General features: G+C 43.6%; 1 protein-coding gene across 1 annotated transcript; it reads right to left on the bottom strand.

Annotated features, from left to right (window-relative positions):
• Positions 1-7,623: 7,623 nt before the first annotated feature.
• LOC115577793 (SH3 domain-binding protein 5-like) lies at positions 7,624-22,780 on the bottom strand. Its single transcript, XM_030410675.1, has 9 exons — positions 22,440-22,780; positions 21,898-21,960; positions 18,386-18,514; positions 12,294-12,458; positions 12,019-12,149; positions 11,693-11,735; positions 10,944-11,160; positions 10,443-10,823; positions 7,624-8,848 (listed from the first exon to the last, which is right to left on the bottom strand). The coding sequence occupies exons 1-9, from the start codon at positions 22,518-22,520 to the stop codon at positions 8,673-8,675; spliced, it is 1,386 nt and encodes a 461-aa protein (XP_030266535.1). The 5' UTR covers positions 22,521-22,780; the 3' UTR covers positions 7,624-8,672.
• Between the last annotated feature and the right edge of the window lie 2,486 nt (positions 22,781-25,266).

The raw sequence follows: 25,266 nt of genomic DNA, 5'->3' as shown, positions 1-25,266 counted from the left end.
AAAAACAAACAAAAAATGAAGTCACTAACTTCTAGCCCTCATGTCGATTTAAAGTCCAGTCAAGTCTCGTACTTAACAAAGAATTTCCAGAGCTTCACAGCAAATTTAACGTTGCAGCATTCTCCCAAATAGCTTGTTTTAAAAGTGATATATGAAAGTATAAAAAGTTCCATGCGGCTCATCGGGTGCAATCATAGTCAGCACGTTTGTAACACACCATTTGTGAACTAGTGGTCTATTTTTCTCGTCGTGAACTCATCATGCCAAATTTTAATCAAGCTGGATGGATTAAGAACTGAGAGAAAGTCTTATGACTCTCAGAGGCTGGAAGAGAAGTTCACTAGTTCAACTTTAAAATGGAGGAAGGCTGGTCATCCTCCAGCAGATAATTGTTACAGCCATCCACCAGATGCTTTCAAACTTCTCCTAATTTCCCCATCATCTGACTGCCCGACCCATCGTGACATTTGTTCCCACTTCCCTCATCTGCTCTGCAGGGCCTTTCCTGTGTGCCTTTTCCTAATCAGCCTCGACTTCCTCGTTTCTCTGTCTGTTTATCAAAGCGGCTGTGTTGTTTCATGCTGTACATTCAAACCTGTTACTTGTTTCTTATGACAATGTCAGCTGTCCCTGCCTGGCCCTGTAAACTTGAGTTGTTTGTTTTTTTATATTAAATTCATCATTAATCTGCATCAGCTCTGACTCCATTGTCTGCAATTGTGTCCTATAACTGTCATTGTCCTGTGGCAGATACTCTGACACACATTTTTGATTTTGTGACTTGACATGGTAAATTGATAGTTTTGCCTACAGGACAGTATCATGGCAGTATTAGTCACAGAAGTCTGGAACTCCTGTTAAAAGCCACTGAGTGCATACAGAACCCAAGCTTGGCACTAGGTGTCAGTATCTGTCAGAACATGCTCACACTGTCATTACAGATCTGCTCTGTAAGACTTGTGTCCACAGCTATCTGGCTCAGATATGGAAATCCCAGGATGTAGCATAATTGATGGATGGCATTCTCTCAGGAGCATGTGCAGACAGGCAGCAGAGACAAAGGACATAAGTCATGAGATAACAATGCAACACCTCAACAGCAAGCAGCTCAGCAAAACTGTCAGTGTGTGCGTTCAGTGCCAGGTGAAAGGTGGAGGACGAGAAAGGAATGATTTTGTCTTCGGTTTAAATTCATATCATGTTTTTGGAGGAACTGTGACCAGGTTAAGAGTTAAAACAGAAACAAAGGAACAACTAAAGTAAATTTGAAGTGAGGCTATACTGACAAATTGTTTCCACACACCCATACACACCGCATCCCTCATATCTTTACCTTATATTTTGCGTACATCGTGCAGATAAATTATATCAGCTGACTTTACTGAGTGATAAGTTTCAGTGTGTGAACATACCTGGTGGAGGGGATGGTGGTGGAGTAACAGGCGAGAAGTCTGCCAAGTGACCACAGTTCAGAAATGTGTTTTAACATTAGTAACCGGTGACACCACTGAACATTTTTCAGGAACCTTCAGGAAGATCTCCAGCCGAAACAAAAGAAACCAAAAGAAACTTAAGTCGCAACTATATCTGTGGTTTGCAGAAATGTATATAGCTAAAATTAATTCTGGTGATTGTACAAAGGTCATGTTCTTAAGTTGATAAATGCTTGCTTTTTTGATACCGTGTTATTGAAAAGAAGGCCTGTGACACCTCCAGGTGAACTGATGGGGGCACTCAGCTGCTTTTATTGAGCTGATGTACCATGACAGCTCTACTTCCTCCTGATGGTTTGTTTCGAACAACATAAATGCCTCTGCCATCACTGACTGTTGTCTCAACTCAAGAGTATTTAAAATCGACTGTATGCAAAAACTTTCTCGGTGTGGGTGAAGACATCACAGTCGGACGAGGAGAGGTGGACCGACATCGATGCTCGGTGCTCACACACAGTCACAGTTGACGGACAGTGTTTCCAGATGTTGAACTTTTGTTATGAAGATGCTGACCATATGACCATCACCATCGTGCTGCTGCTTTTTACATTCACCCTGGTGCAGATTCAAAAGATGCGCCATGTTTTTATGTATATTTCTATATGAAAAACTGTATATTTGCACTATAATTTGTGTCGATTATTGGCATTGGCCTGTTTGTAATTGATGAACTCTGAAATGTGCATCATAATTTGTGCTGCAACTAACAATTACGTTATTTTGTCCGTTAAACTGCAGATTAATTTCTCTCATTGTTTGCTCTGTAAATTTTCAGAAAATGTGGGTTGATGGACTTTGGCTGCCTCAGGCCTGGTTAGGATTTACAAATTGTAATTATGACCCACCAAAATATCGTCTGTCCTCTTGACCAATTACTATATGCATCTATGACCCCCTGTCTACTAAATAGTGCGCATTTATCTATACCAGACATCCATATGTCAGATTTACGATATGTTTTTCAGTCTGTGCCTAACACTCCCGTGCACCACCAGGCCTCCACGCTGCCCATGAACCTGCACACTGCTCATTAAAATGTGAAGTCTGCCACACTGTGACTCAAATGCAATGATACAATAAATTGAACTACTGATTGTCTTTTCCCATTATCCCACATTATTAAAACAGTTGTACAAATCCTGTTGCCAATAAGATAGGTCAGAAGTGTTGGTCCTTTTTATGAGGGGCTAATCCATATGAGAGCAATGCCAGGATATGAGAGAGGACACATTCACAATTCACACATCCACAGCAGAGGCCTCAAGGTCAGGGATAACACCTGCTTTTCCCCAAACCATTGAAGTGTGTGCGTCAGGGAGTCAGCCACTCAAACTTAATCAAAGAGCAGATGTGCAGAAGGACAGGACAGGGACGTTGTCTCCAGGGGATCAGGTTTCATGTGCCAAAGAACTGGGACCAGTTTGTGCACAAACGATGGGAGGGCTAAGTCTAAACCACAGCTCCTCCCCACCTTTTTTACCTACTTGACTAATAAAAGCTATTCATCTTATCTATTTGCTTGACCAATGACAATTCACACATTTGTTGTAACTGAAAGCGTATAATACATTGTACACTGAAATTGTGCATCTTTTCCTGGGCGATTGGTTGCAGTTAACAGCTCTGCTGCCTGCGATTTTTCAAGCAGAGAAAGTCCTCGATCGAGCTTTTGCTTGATTGTTAACAGTAAGTCGTAGTCTGTCTTCTCTTATGAGCTGAGGCTGAGCATGCCTGCGGTGTGGCACATAATGGTGAACGGATGCTCCATCACCTGACGGATTGTAAACCGCTTGGTGGCATCAAGCTGAAGCATCCCACTTCACCATCTCCACAAACATCTGCAGGTCAGTCATCTCTGCAATTTTATCTGCACAGTTCTCAGGGTCGATGTACTGTTCCTGGAACATTAATAAACGACAGCAAAGGTCAGGAGAGAATAAAAACCCTCCTGGAGAGTTTTGACTGTATTCTACTGTTGGTGTACTTCAGATATCAGTCGATGCTTTCCGTTTCTTACTGTAAAAATGTTCATTACCTTGAGTTTCCAGAGACGGTCGGTGACTCTCTGAAAAAACATGGGAGTCTTGGACCCAGAGGTGAGCAGGTGGTCCGGAGGCTGACCCTGAGTCTCTCTGATGCACCCCATCTGAAAACAAACACAACACCAAGTCACACTAGTCGAGGACTTTCACTGAGTCTTAACTGATTCATTTTGATATGAAATTCCCATAAAAGACCAAAACAAAGAGTTTACCTGAAGACAATATTTCTCATCTTAACTTTTAGAAACAAGAACAAGAGGCAAATGAAGAGCTGCACAACAGAAAATATGCAAAAATGTTCAGAGGTTGAAGAGTGAAGATGCTGGTTGATTCAATAAAACATGACGACAAATTCTTGGAAATGTAGAGTAAACTTCAAGCAGCACTCAACATGTCAGAATCAGACCGGCAGCCAGGAAGCCCAGAGACCACATGTCTATGGCCTCGGTGAAGGGACGGACCAGGAGAATCTCTGGAGACCTGAAAGAGGACAAACCAATGACAAACATTAATATTTTTACTGCAGTCAAACCTCCAGCAGAGGGTGTGAGTCTTTATGTTTTCTTAGCATAAGCACTTTTTCACATTACACATGTTTCCAGTGACTTACCTGTATGGGCAGGTCTTGATGAGTGAGCCGACCCTGGCAGCTGACACATCATGCGTCAGGCCGAAGTCAATCACCCTGACTCTGTCGGGCTCCTGTGCATGATTCACCAACATCACATTCTCCAACTTCAGGTCCGTGTGGATGATCCTAGCAGCCTTTAAGGGGTCCAGTGCACTGGCGACCTGAAAAGGTTATAAAAGTCATTTGTTTAGTGATAAAATCAACGACATATAATGATTTTAAAACTGTTTCTTAATGGAGAAAGACATGAAGCAGTACATTCCTGCTGAACAACTGGTCTGACCTCCTTGAGAGGGAGAGGGTGGAAATGTGAGTCCCACATGAAGTCAGAAAGACTTTCATCCAGCTGCTCGAACTCCTGATAATTATGTCCTCTGTCTGTGAAAAACTGGTACCAGCGAATGATGTTGTTCGGGTTCAGATATTTTGCTTTCAACAGGGAATTTATCTGGGGAAACCTCACTACCAAGACATCATCCAACTGCAGTTGTTTCTTTTTTTAAAAACATTTCACGTCAAAACTTTCATTTCTTACCTCTGCTCATGCCTGCAAGACCAGGGAGACCTTATTCTTTATCATTGTGATGGCCACCGTCTTCATGTCTTCCACCCTCCTGCGTTCGGCTACCCTGCCACTGCTGCTGTGTCCCAGGAAAGACTGGATCAGGTAGCTGGAGGATCCAGAAGATAGCCACCCTCCTCTGACCATGTGGTCCACCTGGGCCGGGGCAGTGGGCAACATGTCTGACGCCATCACAGGGTGTGACACACACCTGCTGAGAGGTGGACACAAGAGTTAGTCACAATAAAACACTGTCACAGTTGTATTTCAATCACAGGATCAGTGGCTTCAAAATTCACCCATACTGTTTATGAGATTACAGTCAGAAAAGTTCAAATGCGGCGTGGTTGTAACACAACTTTAGATCTATCAGCAAACTGAGGGTACTTGCCAACTATGTCAGCTGATGTCGCTGGGACTTCTTCTCGAGATACAACAAATGTAGACACTGTACTGATAACAGGTACAAATACAACTTCTACTGACGGATAACAAAGGCAGGAGAGGGTTCACAAAACTCTGGTTGCGTTTGAATCAACATTTCGAATGAACCATAGTGGCTGAATTAACTTGTTTTGATATGAATTTGATTTTCAGTGGAGGTGGTTGGTGGATGCAACTTCCTACAGAACAGAAAGACTTGATGAGCAATAACACTTCACTTATACTAAAAAACTGCTCTCTTACAGGACATCTGCACTGAGTTCTGACTGTCCTTTCTAACCACTCATTCAGATAAACGGGTACAGTGAATATCTGTATTGTGTTAAAGACCTCCAGTTTATCACAGTGATCAATTTAAAAGTCTCCAGTTTAACACGACTACAGCTCATTAACCTGAGATTTACCTGACAAACCCGAGAAATACCTGCTGAAGTAAATCAGGTTGGAGGGAACATTGTGACGTGCATCCCTTCATACTGACGTGAACTAGCAGTGAGGCTGTGAGTTCAGGTTTAGGTCTTGTAGTGCAGATTTGAAGTTCAGCACCAAGGTGACCTCCGGCTGCTCTTGTTCAGTGTACCGTTTCACACAAACATGTGCCGTCATTACTTGAAAGTACACCAAACCCAGATTCACCCACTTGACTTATAAATTATTTTGGAAACAGCTTGCACTCAAAACCTTTAGGTTACAGTCAGAGGACAGTTTTGAGAGACCAGACACAAAACAAATATGTCGCATGACATTTATCTGTATGTTTATTGGCCTTAAACTAATAAGACTCTGTTTGTTTTTTAAAGTCTTTGTCTAATAAACTTAAGAATCAAAACTTGTTGACTTGAATAATCTAAAGCCTACAAAAAAGTCTGTCTTTGTCAGGTGAACATAAAGTTTCAATGTCATTTGGCAGTCTGAACATTTGTGCATGAATGGAGTACAGTGTGCTTAAAGGCCTCCAATTTAACCTGATTATCAATTTAAAGACCTTCAATTTAAAACAATTGTGGCTAATCAACTCGAGATTCTCAGCTGCACCGACAAGTTTAAAACGAACACAGTTTAACTGTGGATGAAATGCATTGAAACAATTGGACTGAAAAAAAAGTGTTTTAATGAGTTTCCCATAAATTTCCGCACCACATTTTTCATGTTTTGCAGTGTGCAGTTGTGATATATTATAGTGGAGAAACATCCAAAGGCCTTGGACATCAAGATTAACGTGTACACGTATGAAACAAAATCGTAATCTCGATCAGTCTTCAGGATAAAACGTTGGCACTTAACTTGTAAACCACAGATATGCTCACATTTGTACGAGTCACAGGCAACGTACCATATTTACATTTCTGCTGAACATTTCACATCACCTTCAGTGACTCTGCAAGAAAACAAATAAGTACATTTCCCAAAATGTTGAACTATTCCTTTAAGCGAGTGATTGACAGGGCACAAATCAGGCAATCCAATAAAGTGTGGCAGTTCAGCAATTTCTGACGATTTCAGAAGAGGCTTTGATGACCATAAGTCACATGTGTGTGTAACCTTTATGCAACATCATGTGACTATGTAACAAAAACACCTCCAACATCATTTTAATGTCACACTGACTGATAATATGGTGAATGGCGTCTCTGTCTCAACCCTTGTTTCTGTGCATCACGGTGTGTGACGCAGCTCATCAAACACACAGCAGCAGCTATCACTGATTAAAGTGAAACACAATCACACTTTTTAGCAAAAATGTTTCTCTGGTTTTCTCTCTGATGTCCTCCGACTGCTCTGCCTCAGCTCCTTGCAAGTTAGAGACTCCTGACAGCAGCCTGTTGCTGACGGTTCACTCTGCCAGCCTCGCCGACTCTGCCGCCACCAGGGAGCGCCGGTGCTCACACTGCCATGACGGGAGCTTTGGAGGTTTACAGCTCTGGGGCCAGCATGGGCTCCAGAAGCTTAGCGTGCTTAGATTGTGTTTTCTTCAATCCAATCACAACTGTCACACGCAGCATCAACTGTGTCCTTGCACATTAGTGTTGTGGGAGACTTTGTTTTTCACCGAGGGAGCTGTGGCGTTAAAGTGTCTAAAAAAGAAAAGGTAACAGATTCAGAGCATTAGGACCAGGTTAGGCTTGTCATTTTCAGCTTGTAGGTTGCCAGCTCGGAGGTGGTTGTAGTTTCCCATAGCAACAGGGATATTGGAAGCGGTAACACAACGATATCAGAAGGGAGAAGAGCGCTGACTGAAATAGTGGGCCAGCTCTCAGTTTTATACCAACAGTCACAGACCGGCTTGTGTTTTTGTGGTTGGCGAGAGCTAAATAAAAGATTGTTGCTGTCGAGTTATATGTGTTGTGTTGCACTCTGAAACAGCGGAGGGCACCAAATACAAACGGCGACATAATGTTGCTTCAAGTGCCTTCAGACATTCTCAAAGACTGACATAAAAATAACAATCAGTTAAGTGTAGCATGTGTTTATTGCTCATTTCGTGTTAAACAATAACAACAGTCACCACAAAACATCGTTCATTTACAAGAATACAGTCGTATAAATATAGAATATATGAACTACAGGCTAGTATTTGAGCATTTCTCTAAAACAGACACGCTCAAAAAAAAAAACATTCACTCAATCCTCCACCACAGATGATGGGGCCGTGCTGAGGATCACTCACTCGCTGACAAATCCAAATGGAGGATTTGTGTCTCAGTCCTGTCCTGAGGACAGTCTCCTCTTTAGTTTAGTGCTCAGGGTACTGCTTGCACCCCACCTCCCTCCTTGACAGCTGTTCTTCCAAAACAGTCACCACATGGTACATTTAAAAACAGGCTTTCAGGAGTTACAGGAAGAGCTCAGTGATCAAGGCAGAACAAGACGGATTCGAACAGCCCAAAGCTGGTTTAGTCCTTTTTTTTTTTTTCATCCTGGTGGAGACCCAGACCCAAAGAAGGCTCTCACTGTTCACATTAATGCAAAACGTCTCTTTGCTGTTCCGACTGTAGCATATCAACACAGATAAATGTTCAACTTTGACGCTGATCACTGTTAAAAAAAAAAGTGGCAACACCGTTGGAGGACTGACAGCCTCTACAATGAGCCAGAACTGTACAACATAAGTGTCTTTATGGCACAAAGTATTCTTCTTTTAGCAGAAACAGAGTTAATGAAATGGGTTCCATGGCTACAAGCAACATCTTCTTTGCCTCAGGAAGCAGGGAGAACTTATGGGAAATGTAGTCTGTTGAATAACGCTAGCGCTAATAAATCCTCTTGTATCCGCCACATGGGTTCACAATATATTTGACAAAGATGTACTGATGCTCAAACACAATACATATAGCACCATTAATATGACACCATCTGATGATGAGACAATATGGAGACGTAACATCAGGTTGGCTGGAGCTGGGAGTGTGCACTTCAACCAGCCACCTCCTCGGCCACACAGTCCAGTTTGAGGCTCGACGACGGCCACAGTTAGTGTTTTAGAGTCAGAGCGGCGTTCATTAGGCACTGTTGAGCAACAGAATGGTGGCGGCCGAGCTGGGAGAGGAAACGTCAGGGTTGATGTATTGGGGGTCTTGCTCGTCCCCTGAGTCCCCTTCTTCCTTTTGTGCTACTGTCAAGGTCAGCTTGTTCAAACCGGCCTCGAGCATCGCCTCCGCTCCCTCCGCTCTGTCACCTACCACACACACACACACAGACACAGGGCGGGCAGAGGTGAGTACGCCTGCATGTTAATGCAAACTAGGGATATTCAAGTTTATCTTTACTGCGTGAGCAGAATGTGAGTGAAAACCAAACAAATTCGGAAGGATATTAAGCTGTCTTCTTCAAATTGTTAAACAATAGAACACACACTGTTTATCAAAATTGCTCTGGTGGACAACGAGAAGCCCTTCAGCTAAAGTTCATCTGAGTAGGGGAGTTGAGGTTCCACAGCACAGACAACAACAATGACTCTAAATCATTTAGTTGAATGCAGCTTTAATGCCACTTTCAGGGAGTTTGCCATATTCCCAGTACTTTTTTGGAAATGTTAGAATGATTTTTGCCTGAAAATGGTGTAGGTTAAAGGTATACAACACTGATTTTAGAACACCAGATAAACTCTGTCTTAGAATCACAGAGTAACTAATAAGTAACAATAATGATAATATGATTATATCCCAATAAAGCGATTCTGTTTGATAAATTGAATTGATACACTGCAAGACAACCACCAAACAATATCTTTATAACTGCAGAATACAAAATACCCCCAAAAGGCATAGTGCAGGAATTATGTGGTTATTACTGCACTTTGGTGTCAATTTCATAAATTTGATTTGACATTAATTCAGACGAAACAATGTGTAGAAAGCAAGCAAATGTTTAAATGTTTCTGCCTCAATAAGTTATTTTCATTTGTGTAAATTAAGTTCACACCACAAGGAAGTCATGAAATACTGACTCCGTTGAGTCAGATTGTCAGGGGGGATCTGTTCAGAGCGCCTACACATCGGCATTTGGCACCATACGATATATTCCTGTCACTTGGTTTTGTCCCGCTCCTACTGTGTACAGTGTTCAGTGTCACTTTTTAGGAATGTCATTGATTTTGTGGCTGAGATTCTAAGATTGTATTAGATGAGGAAAGAAACACATTCAATAAATCCTCATATAAGGATACCCACGATGCACTTTGTTGAGAAACATTACAAGGTGAACAACACTTTTGTTTGTTTGCAAGAAAATCAACCAAGCACCTCTAAAAACTCTAATGACAGCTTCTTCTCCTGCTGGCTCTGTCACCCTGTCAAACACTTCTAAACCATGCAAGTTAATAATTTGAGTTTTCAGTATAAATTTCATACATCAACTATTTCTTGGCAAACAACAGCTTGTCACTTCCTGGGGACTTGTTTTCACAGTGAGGTTGCCAGGTTTGATGAAACTGTCTATCTATGGAGACAAAACATGTGGATGGAACAGCTAATTGTATAAACATACCTTGCTAACTAGCTTGTTAAATAGAGAGCTTTAGAGGTGCTGGTACCTATATTTATGAACTCTTGACAGAACCAAGCTAGCTGTTTCGACCTTGTGTCAGTCGTCATGCTAAGCTAGGCTAACCACTACCCGACTCCAGCTCTGTTGGAAAAAGTACGAGCGTATTTCCAAAAACGTTGAACTGCTCCTTAAGTGTTACATTACATAAAATACAAAAACGGAAGATGAAGAATCAAATCACAAGTCGACACACATGTACACACACTGATGTGATGAACACACACCTCTCTCCTGGTCGCAGTCTGGAGAGGAAGCTCCACTGCACTGGCTGCGGGGGCCCAGGAGAGGTGAGGCATGCCCAGAACCGCACGCTGAGTCTGGGTCATGAGAGCTACATGGACTCACTAACTCCAGGCTGCCGGGACAGGGGGAGGAGAGGACGGAGGAAGTGGGAGAGGAGGAGAGGTGGGAGCAGGGGCTGTAGAGCGAGGAGGAGGGGTAGGGACAGGGCATGTCAGGGGGGGTGGAGGCAGAGGTGGAAGGATGGGAGGAGGATGAGGAAGGTGAGGAGGGCATGGCTCGGGGTGAGGAGGGGGAGTGAGTGTCGGCCTCCTCCTCCGAGCTGCTACTGTGACTGCCCTCTTCGTCAATTGACACGGACATCACTGAAACACACACGCACACACACAGATATGCACATTAAACATGCAGATGCGCCAACAGAACATGTGGATGGATGACGTGGGACGACGCACGAGTCATTTCCACGCTCCAGTTCTACTCACTTGACAGACCGTCCGACTCCATCTTGAAGTTGGCGATGTCGTCGTTGCCCCCGTCTCCCTCCGCGCCGACACCCTGCTCCCTGGTTCCCATGGCGAGGGAACGTCGCTGGGCGTGGATCTCCTCGGAGATGCTCTCGAGGTTGCGCAGCGCTGCGCGGTACTCAGCCTTGGCCACCACAAGTTTGGCTTGACGCTCATCCACGAGACGCTTCAGTTGCTACGAGAAATCAAACCCGGTTTCTTAGTAAATGCACCTTCTTCGTTAAAGGAGCAGTGTGTAAGAACAGGACATCTGTCAAACTCCAAACAGCTCCAAACATTGCTGCTAACTGTAGCTACCATTAGCGTGTTAGCTCAGTTAACCGTGCAGCTAGTAGTCATGTTAACTGACTACACCTGGACTTTGGGAGAGTGCTGGTGGTCTACTCTATGGGACTACTGCTGCTTGTCTCTGAATGCAACACAACTGTTCCCCGGTCTGTAACAGTTTGTCAGATGTAATGTGGGTGCTAACTACAAACACAACTCATTACATCATGACAATGTTATATGCAGAAAACTTGTATCTTAAATTAAACATGTATGTAACGCTGTGAACAAGTGATTGGAGGGTGGAGCGGCTGAGACAGAGACACTATTCACCCTATTACAAGACACTGTACCGTCAAAATGACTCTAGAGCTGTTATTTTAAAAGTTACACAATGTTGCCCTAACCTAATCGATTTAAAAGCCTGCTAGCATACATACCTCAAGCTGTAGATAATACTTGGCTTTCATTTCGAAATACGGCCTACAGGGGGAGAAAAAGAAGAAAAGCTGAGAGAGAGGGAGGAGGAGCTTTGCCAGCTGTCGCTGGAGAAAACCGCTGGAAGAATAACTCTCCTCTGTGAGCGCTCACATTCCTTGGCTCTTACGAAGGGAGTACACCCCAACACTGCACAGCCAGCGCAAGAAACATCTGGACCGCATCAGATGACATAAGCGGAGCCCCTCTTTCTCACACACAGACACACTCACATATAGCGCAGCGAGGCCCGTGACGGGGGGAAAGGAAGGGAAACAAAGGCACAGACCTGGATTTGTTGATCGAACGCTTGAGTTTCTTCTCCAGCTGCCTCATGTGGCCGATGCAGGAATTGTAATTGGCTGCTGTCTTTTTGTGTTCGGCTTCGCTGCGCGTTCTCGCCTGCTCGGCCTCCATCACCTGAAGTAATCGAGGAAGGTTTACGTTTACTGCAGAGATCGTCAATTCCTGTTTCATCACAACAGCCACTTCCCCTCCGCCCTTACGCACAAATGACTTGTTAGGATTGGTATATATTTCAGCTGTCTTGCATCACGTTCGTACCCTCTGTGTGGCATGGTTGAGCATTTCCTGCCAGGCGGAATCAAACTGGCGGCTGTCCTCCTCCAGCAGCCTCTCCTCCGCCAGGGCGATGGTCTCCTTGGCGGCCCGCAGGATCTCCACCGCCCGCTGGAACTCCTGAGTTGCCTTTTGGGCTTCAACCTGCGCCTACAGTTCAAAGAGTGGGGTAGACATGATATTATGAAATGTGGCAGCATGTCGGCTTGAAATTCTGATATAGAATATATGTAAATATTACGGCAGTGAAGGTCAGGGTTTCATGTTCCACTGAGATTTCACTGAGAGCGTCCTGACAGCTTCAAACCAACTTAACATTCTCTTTCTTCATTACAACCACCAGCCCAGCATTTGCTGTCCCACGAGTTCAGCAGTAGTCCTTTCAGTGTGTGTCTGACTGTGTGTGTTTTATGACCTAAATTTCCTCTGAAGGAACCACAGTTGATTCCTCATGACAGCCACAGAGGGACAAAGAGATTTTGCACTGCACACACCCACACACACACACACACACACAAACATAGACAGACAAACAGACAACTGTGCCTTCATCTGATGGACAAACAGAAGCTTTGTCACTAAGAAAAATCTGACACGTTGTCAGTGGGCTCTTGCTGCCCACAGTCACAGTCAATAGGAGGATTATTCCCACCATGCTGGACATATTTGGACCCACTCTCTCCTCTGGCTGGCTGGAAACCAAGATTAAGCAGTTGCAGCTGTAACTGCAATCAGATTTCTTTGAATAAGATGAAAATAATGAGAGTTTGAGTTTGGTCAGATGAGGAATTTGCAAATCTAATTGTGCCCTTTTTCTTGAGAAGACTTACAACTGAGCTGATGACATCACCAGGATTTAACATCAGTGTTGGGGACATCCAGATGAAAATCTGCTACTTCATTTACTCCCATTCCACTACATTTTTGCAGAAAATATTGTACTTTCACTGTATTTTTTTGAGAATTTTAGTTACAATGGACCCAATCAAAGTTAAACTAGCAGTCTGTTTTTGTTTTAAACCTTTGTATTTATATATAATATATATTTTCCTACTTTTTCCAATTCATTTAATATCAGAAATGTAAAGACTTTTAATCAAGTCCAATATTTGGTAACAAAGGTCCAGAGATTTCATGGTAAGAAGTGTAGGGTGGTGATTACACGCAACATATTTGAAATTTACCAACAATTACCTAAAAATATTGAAACCAGCTACGTAATTCTTGATTGTTAGTTTGTATTTGTCAATACTTATCAATTTATAGTGGCTAACATAAAAAAAAAGACATTTAGGAAAATAAATCTGCTGGAAATAGAAATGAAAATGTAAATGGTTACAAATGCACTTTAGTTAACTGACCTGCAGAAGTTGGACAGAAACTAGCAGGAAATTGAAATTAGGGGTCGATATGTTTTTTTTGGGCTATCATCTGTAAGCAAGTTGCCCGAGACTGATATTTGGAACAGATATACATTTGCAGTAAAAAATAAAAAGCTATGTGTCAAAGTCGACATTAGATAATATTATGTTATTATAATACTGACAATATTGGGGTAATTTTCAAGACATTTTGAGTTAATAATTGTGGTAATAATTGGGGCAATCAAATCAAAGAACGTTCTAATATGTAACACGGTTATTACCAACCACTTACTATGAAATCTGCAGACCTGTAAAATTAAGTTTTACTAAATATTTCAACATGATATCAATACTTTTACTACTCTGGTATTAAAGGCATGAAATAAACCAAAAAAACTGGAAGGCTTCTGAAGGAACTTGTGGCAAAAGCAGCAGTGAAAGATGCTGTTGCTGTGATTTATACATATATACATACACCGAACAGAACGAACAAGAAACGCCCTTGTGCTCCCATCGATCTCGCAGGTTTTCATTTTAATAAACTCAGCGGTTTACAGGAGGCAAAGGGTTCGCAGCCAACACATCTGTGAACAATGCTGCTGCGAGTTATCTGGCAAATAACTTCACTTGTGTCAGGGACAGCCAAAGTTACGCAACAACTGGCCGTGCCGCTGATACATATCCTCTGGTCCTTTAAATGCAGTGTTGGGTTACAGTACATTTTGTTCAGTCCAAGATTTTAATGGGACAACTTTCCTCAAACTGAAGGTCAAACGCTTGTTGTAAGCGGTGTACGGCCCTTTCGACATTTTAAATCATGCCCTTTAAATCTGTCATTCTGCCCCTTGGTCCTGTTTCAACTGTATTGTCTGTTTGCACTGACTGCATAGCACAATGAGAACAAACTCGGTGGTCTACTTTGTGTTTCCATCGTGGCGTGTCTTGAATGGATTATTGTATGTCATTGTTGCAGCAAAACGGCCACTTATACTACGAAATAAAGCCATCCATTCACGTTCGAACTATAGACCGTAGCGCAACATGAATTGGTTTTGAATCCAAGTGTATTTCTGTTGGAGCGTTTCCAACATCAATATATGACAGGAAAGAAAAGTTGACCCGAGCTGAAATAAAATGGTGCTTTTCACTTCCTCACTTCCTACTGCGCTTAGATTTGCCATGTTTAATAAGTGTTTGAAATGTAACGTCCTTTGGGTGATACCCTACAGTGTAAAGATAGTGAAATATAATTTGGTTTTATGTAAAACTGCTCAGTCAATTACTTCGCCAAAAAAAGTCGAGCCATGATGACAGCTGCGGTGACGCTAACGGACAAGGTTTCAATTAGCACGTTAAAGAAAATGTCAAATGTTTCGTGGCAGTGGCTACCGACCGTGTCTTAGCATTAGCTCAAACTAGCTAAAACGTTCCCAGGGGTTGAGGCAAACTCCACACTTGGATGCTGAAGGCTTTTAGCAAACACGTTTTTTGTTGTTGTTTTTTTTACCGCCATCGTATAAAATTCCATTATGCACACCGAGTCCGATGCGTTTATCATTCCATTTGTCGCGAAAACTGGCATTACGAGACAAAATGGACAACAACCAGGACATCTCACATCAGAAAGCCTTATGTCACATATGAGGCTCCACAAACATCAGCGCAGTTCTCTTGGCTGTCGCACACTTTTTTCTCACGGCCTTCCCTCGCTTCCCGCTGCATTAACCTCTGTAACTTGAACCCCTGCCACTGTCTTGCCTTGTTTATGATAAACGCTCAAACAGTGACGCGAGCGAGCACAGGTCTGCATCGTCTCACACAAGTTGAAGGAAATCCAAAGCCGGCGTCCTCCGCGTCGCTATTGTTGTCGTATTTGAGTGTTGCACTGCTTAGATAAGCTATCCGCGGCTGTCAAGACCCCTCGGAGAAGGCGAAGAGATAGCGGAAGGGAGTGGAAGATAACATTTTGCTCTTTGTGTGTGGCTCAATCTGTTAGGTTGACTGGCAAGATGCACCCCTCCTCTTTGTCCCCCATGATGACCCATTTCCCAAGCTCTGCGGAGAGAGGGGGCGCAGGGAAAAACAGAAGGAGGATGATGGATATTTGATGAAGAGAAACAAAGAAGGAACTGAGACGTTAGCAGTATCAACAGGGTTTGAGCTACGGTGCCGATTGTTGGGGTTTGACCCCCCTAATTAAGACTTGGACACTCCAAAAAGAGGTCAAAACAACAGGTCAGGAAGGTCCAAACATTTATATACCCTTCTTACCCGTTATCTTAAATATTATTATCTATATTTCTTATATGCATGCCTGGAATAAACTTCTAATACAATTTCAGACACCCCTAAACTGGACCATACCATTTTTAACTTATGTCAGTTAAATATTTCATCTGCCTGCATCACATCACTCGCAAGTCTACGCTTGCATTTTGGCAGCAACGCTAATTATGATATAATATAGCGTCTGGCTAACTTGAATGGGAACAAAACGATGAATTGTGCAGCTTTTCTAGACTTTCCAAATGTAATGAGAACAAACAGCTCGACTTCTGAAACTAGAATTAGATGTTTTGTGGGGGCTGTACTCACCATTTTATAGCCACTTCTTTCACAATGTAAGCGTCTTGGCCCTTCTGGCAACAGATGGCATTAAAATTACACAGTTTGGCCAGTATGATAGTTAGTTTCAAAGCCTGGAGCTCTTCCTGGTGGGCTTATATGTTAGCATTTCATTAGAAATATAAAGGCTCTGACATTCCGGCAGTTTTTTCTCGAAAATACTTTGTCGGTGACCCCTGACAAAAAAAGTTGTTGTGTGTTGGCTACATGCCATGTAAGCTGGTGTAATGGATTTGATTTACCATCATCTTCACAACAAGCAAGACACTGTAAGGACTGCAGGACTTCCATTTACTAAAACACACGCCCTGCCTGCAGTGCACTGCCCGTCCCTTACACAGGACTTCCTGGGCAGAGCAGCAGCGCACTTCCTTTCTCATGCGCGGCTTGTTTGTGTTTAGTCATTGTGTTGTCACTTAAGCTCAGCAAACATGGTGACTATGTGACGCTTTGTCTCTCTATAGTTGGCAAAGAAAGAACTGAAGACGAATCTCCAGCACCCTGGTGAGTCACAGGCATCAAAAGCCGAGGGCGCAATTTGCGGGTTATCTTAAAGGTACAAAAGCCTGCCGAGTGAGACACAGCATGCAAATGACTGAGCGCTGTTATCAGTTAATTAACTTGATGTCATGAGGCCCACAATATCTGACTCTCCCAGGCGAACAACACATCGGCTCGGGTCTGAAATCATGACACACTGTCACCTCGTGTTTGCATGACTCCTGTTCATACCATCCCACTGAAGGGTGTTTCTGTGTGTGTGTGTGTGTGTGTGTGTGTGTGTAACCAAGGACGTGACTCATTTATAATTAACATGTGAGACGCTGTGACACAGTCTGACACCTTTGTCTCCCAAACGTTACAGTTTTCGGGAGGTGAGAAAGAAGGAGGGGGGGTGCAGGAGACAGACAGACAGACAGACAGACAGTGGTGCAGAAGAGAATTCTGGGTAAAAAGGACAAAAGATAGGACAGTCGAGGCAAATTCCTATATACCGACCCCCTCTGTCTGTTGGAATGTTGGGGAGTAAACATGGGGGGTTGGGGGCTGAGATGGGCTTATGGGTGGGGGTGGGTGCAATACTGTGTGTGTGTGTGTGTGTGTGTGTGTCTGTGCGTGTGTGTGTGTTTGTGGTGGGGTCAGTGAGGGTAAGAATTTGAATCCCTCCAAAGTAGGTCGTGTATTAAATATTAAATATTCATCCATAAATCATTTACCGTACAACACACCAGTTTAACCCGAGGCGAGGCCTTCATCGGCTTTTCTCTATTGAATCCCCCTGATCAAACACACGCACACACGCACACACACACTCCCACGCACAAACACACAAACTTAGGGAGCGCTTCTGATCCTTTCACGTGAACCCTGGTTCCATCAAAATTCAAAACCTCCCTGTAATCCCGGCCGCTCACGTGTTCCTGTCAGGAGCAGAAGCCACAGGCAGGTAGTTTGTCACACTGCGACAGAGATAAGCAAGGACGCGCGCAAAGACACACACACACACACATGCACGCAATCTATTTCAGTTTGACAGCTCAGCTCTGACACACAAATGTCAGCCTTCTGATGGATGACTCAAAAGCTTCTCCCTTACTGGCTGAAAGGAGGGGGGACGCTGGACTCTAAATTTCTGCCGGCAGCCAATCAGATCAAGGCCCGAACGTGCTGGGGCAATCAGACAGTTAAGGACACGGCCCCGCTGGAGAGAGAGCCGCACCGCTAGTCAGTCGACCTACTTTGCATGTACCTGTAACAGTGCAGCAAGCATGAAAACAGAGACTTCTAAGATACAGCGAAGAAAGGGAGTCGGATTATGAAAAGCGCGTCAGGTGTAGCAGCTTCAGTCAGACAATTCCTCTTCTCCACGGTGAGTCGATGTGATTGACACTATCTCACACAGAGGTAAGGCCGAGGATAAAAATAGGCCTCATGTGACCGCGCTCCCTTTAAGTAGATATAAGCTGAGCTCTTTAAACTTCTCATTGCTAATCCTCAGTAAGCCTGCCCTCACACTCTCTGTCTGCCGACCCGGGAGTCACTCCAGCTCACCCCTGTGATCGTGTGTGTGTGTGTGTGCACGCGTACCTGTCTCGCCACTTTGCGGGCTTCCCAGTACGGTTTGGAGTCGTCCACAGCTCGCCCGATCCTCTTCACCTGCTCGTCCAGCTTCACCGTCGCCTCCACCAGCACCGCACGGAACCGCTGACGGCAGTCCTGCACGCACACGAGCAAAGGTGTTGGCTTTGAAACGCGGCAATCTAAAGTCATGATGCTGCGTTTAAAGGTGACGCGGAGGTGGGAACTGGAAAAAATATCTGTGAGATCTGTGAGGTGGTGTGGCTTTGTAGCGCCGCTGTCAGTCTGGGTCCTTGCTTCTATTTTTAGAAATGTAATTTGTTTGAAAATACACTTTCACATGATAAAGCTAACACACTTAACTGCTGCCCTCTTGTTTATACACAGCACAACACTTTAGGTCCCTCTACACATGGACGTGCACTTCTGTAGCACTTCTCCAGTTCACTGGACAACACTGATGGTAGAGGCTCCCATGCCAAATGCTCATCAGGAGCAGTTTGGGTACTTCAACATGCAGCTGAGGGAGCCGGGAAATCAAACCAGCGACTCTGGTTTCTAGACGGCAGTGGCGTGCACAGACTTTTTGAAGGGCAGGGGCGAAAAGAAGGGCACTTTAGCGCGCGTTTTGGTTCCCAAGAGGGCACTTTTGCGTGCGTTTTTGCGACCCAAGCGGGCACTTTAGCGTACATTTTGGCTCTCAGGAGGGCACTTTAGCACGCGTTTTGGCTCCCAAGAGGGCACTTTAGCATGAGCTTTGGCTCCCAAGAGCATTTTAGCGCACGTTTTGGCTCTCAGGAGGGCACTTTAGCATGAGCTTTGGCTCCCAAGAGGGCACTTTAGCACACGTTTTGGCTCTCAGGAGGGCACTTTAGCGCACGTTTTTCAACAATTGGGCCACGGTCGCCCCCCTCCCCTTGTGCACACCACTGCTAGACGACCAGCTCTACCTCCTACAGCCACAACATCATGTAGAAATTGGGATTTTGTGCGATTTGGCGTCCCCAGAGACACCACTCACTCTGTTACAAGACACTGTACCATGAGAGTGATCAAAAGTTACAGTACATGTGTAGTAGTGGGGCCCTGCTCCGTCAGTCTATCAGCTGATGGTCCTTGGTCTGAAAAATGTTATCGTCTAGTTCCATCATCTGATCCAAGTTTGAATGTTTCCAGTACAGAACGAATGACATTCCCATCAGCTTTGCCTTGTGTTGAGGGTCTAATTTGCAATATGCTCACAAACCAAACTAAGATCGTGATCATGGCAAACAGACCTGCCAAACATCTACGTGTGTGAGCATGTTGGCATGTTGATGATCAACTCAAAGCACCACTGGGCTCAGCACAGCCTCACAGAACAAACGGCACGGCTGTCCACTCACGTTGTTCGTTTATACTGTAGCTTAGGAAAGGCACTTCAGCACCGCCTTACTCAAAACACATCGATAAAAAGGACAGTCAGTTTTGGTAGTTAACTCTCCTCGACTGTGCTGTTACCCTTGTTTTGAATGTCTTAAGCATTAACCCCACGCTGGCTTGCCTCGTGGCTTGTAGCTTGTGCTGTCCTGCTGGCCCATTTGGTCAAGTCATCAAACATAAACACAAGCACAGTCACTGATTTACACAGCAGCTGTGTCTCTGTGTTGTTTTTTCTTTTTCTGTCCCAACGGTTGTTGGTTGAGCAAACCTTATCCTATATACATTCCTTCATAGTGACTTATAGCATGAGCGTGTGTGTGCATGTGTGTGAATGTATGTGTGTGTGTGTGCATTTTTTGGCATTATTCCCAATGAGACAGCAGACCTGTTATTCTTATATATGAGGGCTATCATCACCTTGTCTATACGGCAGGGTTACTGGGGCAGGACACCTGTTTGTGTGTGTGTGTGTTCGTGTGCACAGTTGTGCTTCTCCTTTACAAAAAAAGGAGAGTTTGAAAGGCAGCAGCACCTGCATCCTGTGCAAAAGCCTCATGGAGGGATACAAGAGGGGGTAAAAGAGGGAATTGGGAGGGAGGGCGCTACAGGAAGCACAATTCCTGTGACACCCTGACTTCCTGTTCCTGCTCCGAGATAGTGACACGGCATGCAGTCCGTGCCGCTGTTGGTCATGTAAACACCTCTTCGTTGACTCTCTTTGTTTTCATGTCTGAATAAAGAAACTTTAAAGGATTACACTTTTTCATACTATTTCAACTTCATATTTGGCGGACCCCGCCACCTTTCCAGCATCAAATAATACAAACAAAAACTATTTCTGAGTTTGTATTACTACCTCTTTAGTATTGTAAATATCCAAAATGTGGGTTTGGATTTTTTTTTATTCATCATTAAAACCTTTAATGATGGCACATGTTCACTGTCTCATCTTCTACAGTATCTCTGCCAGGGCGCAGGAGAGGTTTACCTCCCTGCTGGCAGAGCGGAGAGCCTCATATGCGAGCGGGGATTTAACCTCATTGGCTCAGCTTTCTCCGAATCCTCTGAATCCACCGCACATCGTCCTTAATCAACTCCAGACTCTGTAAGGAAAATAACCGGCGGCCTGCTTGCGGCACTTTTTTCGCATTCTTCAGCTCCTGACTTTCATTCTGCGTCGCGATGAATGGCCTTCTTTCTCTCTCTCTGTTTGCCCATGTCTGTGGATGTATTTACATCAGTGACTCTGCTGACACAACTGTTGCTTGAAGATTTTGCCAAAAAGAGTGGAAGAAATTCTCCACACCAGATGGATACACAAAATAACCAGGATCTCTAATAATTATCCCGCATTTCCCTTAAAAACACGACTTAAGGCATCTCCTCTGTGTCAGTTGTTAAAATGATTCCAGCACCGGTTGGTTTGTGGCGTTTGGAACGTGAGTGAAAGTCTAATGAGAAACAGAAGAGGCCTACTTTGAGGAGAAGAAAAACCCTGGCCTGCCTCTGGAATGTTTTAACTTTTGCTGAGCAGTAACCCTCCTGGCGCACATTTAAATCCAAGTGGGCGCTGTGAAAAAACAACAACAAAAAACAAACCCCACCACCTATTGCTCCTCTCTGCCTCCAACAGCCGCCCTCCTCTTTACAAGGGCATGTTTTTAAAGGCTGAGGGAATTGCGAGGAGGGCGCTCGGGATTTAGGCTGCACCAAATGTGCCATTCCCAAATTATATTTAACATTCAGATCATAGTCTGCCTCTTGCAGCTCCGAGAGTTCATACAGTGCAGTGTAATTATGGAGGAGTGACGCTCGCTGCTTCAGTTTTTCCACATTTTCCCTCGGAAGCAGCTCCCGCACTGAGAACATTTCCATCTTCCCAAGTCATCTCAGGCAAAGCTGCCGCGGCCTCGCTGTCGGGCAGGGACTCGTTTGTACCAACGCATCAGATCTGAAGTCTGAAAGTGAGACTTAATGGCACGTTAAGAGATGAGTGCTTTCGCAGCAGCAGCTCAGCCGTGGCTGGAAGTGTTTACCCAGCAGGGAGAGGCACTAATGACGACGACAGCGCCGCCAGTTTGGTTGGTGTTTTGTCTTACCTCCAGCTCGCTCTCCCAGCGGTTGATGTCGTCTGTGGACTGGTTCAACTTCTCCAGCTCGCCCTGTTTACAGGAAACATGGCATGCATGGGGCAGCACAGGGAGGGAGGGAGGGAGGGAGGGAGAGGTGTATGGTTAACTCAGACTTCATGCAGCTCTCAGTGTGTGAGTGTGTGTGTGTGTGTGTGTGAGTGTGTGTGTGTGTGTTGATAAGGCATTAAAGGGACAGAAACTCTCCAAAAATCTATTTAAAGACACTTTGGAACATTGTATATGATGACTAAAAGCCACCCTCAGTTAAACATGTATTATTTTAAGTGCACTGTTATTATTGTAATATAGCACAAATGTAATAAAGTTGTCATATTTCACCTCTAAATGGCTTTTATTCTCTATAAATGTTCTTTCTGAGTTCAACTTTTGCATTTTTTACTCCACACAGCCTGAGACTTTTTGTCATTGGGCTCCACATGTTCGCCTCAATGTCACTTTCACTGGTGGCAACATCTGGATCTGTTAGGAGAAGAGAAACACAACCTCACCTGGATTCTTGGATCCACTTCTTCTTCCTCCTCCTCGGCACACTGCGAGTCCTCCTCCCCGTTATTCTGTAAAGGGTCCATTTTTAAGGTTTCTGGAGGTTTTTAGGGACAGAGACAGGGGGTCCTCACTGAGAACAAAGCGCGACCCCGCGGGGTGCCGGACAGCGGGGGGTGTCCAGCGGTGATCCGCCCTCACCGACCTCTACACCGGGCACATCTCAGGCTCCGGCCGGCTGAAGGTTTGAGTCTGGAGGCGCCGCGGAGAGCAGAGGAGCGCGTCTGGCCGCAGGAGGAGCTCACAGTGTGGAGGACCTCCACCTCAGGGAGCGACAGCAGACCAACTGTGGACAAGAAAGCATGAAACTTACTGTAACGATCCATAGACCTACTTCTGGTGTGGACTTTCAAAATAAAAGCACGTGTAGTGTAGCTATGTTCTGATGTCAAAATGTGGGCAGGGGATGACGTTATAACAAAATAAAAGGTTATACTGTGCAGATTATTTTTAATGGTTGGTCAATGAATGGTTTAGTGTATGGTGTAAAAAAAAAATATGCAGACAAATGATTATCACAATTTCCCAGAGCCCATGGTGACGTCTTCAGATGGCTTTTTCAGTCCAATCACAGTCCCAAACTCAAAGACTCTTCATTTACTATCCTGAATGACGAAGAGAAGCAGCAAATCCTCACATTGCAGAAGTTGGAACGAGCAAATGTTTGAAATTTTTTGCTTGAAAAATGACTGAAATGATAATAAATTATAAAAACTAATAGGCTTTTGATTTCCTTTTGATCGACCAATTGATTAATTGTCTAATCGTCGCAGTTGTACAAAGAGCCAGGCTCTCTTGTTGCAGGACTGTCCTGATCACACTCACAGTTACCTACATTCACACCTGAAAGCCCTCAGCAACATGGTGTTGGCTTGGATGTAATGATTTATCCTCAAACACCTACACAGCCGACATAAAGTATATTTCCATATATTATTCAGAACAGTTCAGGGCCCGACCACTCGTTTATTAGACTATTGCATAATGAAATATGGTCATATACTGTCATTTTGATTTAAAGATTCAAGAAAAGAAGCCGACAACTGTTAAGAAGTTGTGATTTGTCGATGTCGGCTGGTAATAAATAAATGTCATAAAGACAAATCGTTTTTTGTGGGACATGGGTAACTTTGTTTAGCCTGCAATTAAACAATGCTCTGTTACTTTATTGAACTTAACTTAGCTCATATGACATTCGTCCAGACAAACCAGCTTTCCCCCAAAACCCGCTTTTATTTTGACAGGACATACTCTGTGCTGTTCCGGTCTTGTTGACGCTTTCAGTCGGGAGCTTGACGCAGCTCCAGCCTAAGTTGTGGGCTGGGTTGAGTCGCCCTCTGGTGGTGAGCACCCGGAGGAGCAGGGAGGATCAGAGCGGAGGCATGACGACGGCAGCAGGCTGGATTCCTGTAAACACTGCAGGAGTGTTATAGAGAGCTGATGATCCAGCAACTTTCTTCTTCTTCTTCTTCTTCTTCTTCTTCTTCTTCTTCTTCTCATTATTATTATTATTATTATTATTATTATTATTATCATCATCATTATTATTATCATTATTCTCATCATCATTATTATTATTATTATTATTATTATCATCATTATATTTCACTTTCTGAGCTTGAGCATGGAGTCTGCTCATTTCTTTCCAGTGATCATGAACAATATATATTGTTTTATGTTTATTCTTAATAAAAATGCATTACAAAAAGCCTTCAATTGACTGGATTTTTAAAGGTGCAATATGTAAGAATTAACCTCCTTTTGAATTCATATTCCGAATAAATAGAGGCAGCAGTTAGCAAGTGTCTTCTTGCTAACTGTAATTGGTGCAGTGTATCATTCATTCATGAAGATCTAGGTGAGCAACTTTATCTAGTGAAAACTGCAATGTAAATTTTGACAGTTGACTTTACTTTAAAAAAAAAAAGAAAAAAAAAAAGAGGAAAAGGATTACCTCAGAATCACCAAGTAAAGTACATTATTAAATTTAAGATGTATGGGCTAAAAACATTTTTGCAACATTAAATGTTTAATCTACTTTACGTGCGTGAAAAATATTTGATATGTTCCAATATTTAGAGCGTGAAATGCAGTATACCAAAAATACTTCTGACTACATCAGGTCACATTTTGCAGAATGAGAGCCAGCATGATAATCTGGCTATTCCTTTTTTTTCTGACGACTTCTTCCATCTTCAATCGAGTCTCTAACCACAGAGCACATCGTCCACTGTACAGACTGTTAAAGCCCACTGAGGCGTTGTGATTGTGATTTGGGGCTATATAGGTACATCGACCTGATTACTCTCACCCACAGTCCTTTCTGTGCAAACACAAACATTTGACAGAATGACAGACGTTGAAATGACAGATGACGGTGCATTTAAATGAAGTACTCCACAATTACACACTGAATTAGGCGCTGCAGTAAAGAGTCCTTAAACCTGGAAATCAGTTGCCATTCCTGAACTTCCGGTTCCATCATCCCAGAGTAAATTATAGTGTTTTTAGAAAGGGGGTTCAGCTACATGCCTAAAATAAAGTCTGTGGTCACCACAGGCAAAAATACACTGTTATGTTTATGATAAAGATTCAAACTCTGTCTGTTTAACATTAGCTTCTTATTCTAGTGATTTAATATACACTTCACACAAGTGGTGTTGATCTGTGAAGATGATCTGAACGAAACGTGTGAGTATCATAATCTTGTGTTTGCTACAAAGATTTCTTTTTTTTAAAATCCAAAATCAAGTTGAAAAATCCCGTAGGCTT

Source organism: Sparus aurata, chromosome 3 (genome assembly GCF_900880675.1).
Source record: "Sparus aurata chromosome 3, fSpaAur1.1, whole genome shotgun sequence".
NCBI lineage: Eukaryota > Metazoa > Chordata > Actinopteri > Spariformes > Sparidae > Sparus > Sparus aurata.
Note: the sequence above shows the minus strand (reverse complement) of the source record. Positions and strands in the feature narration are given on the sequence as shown.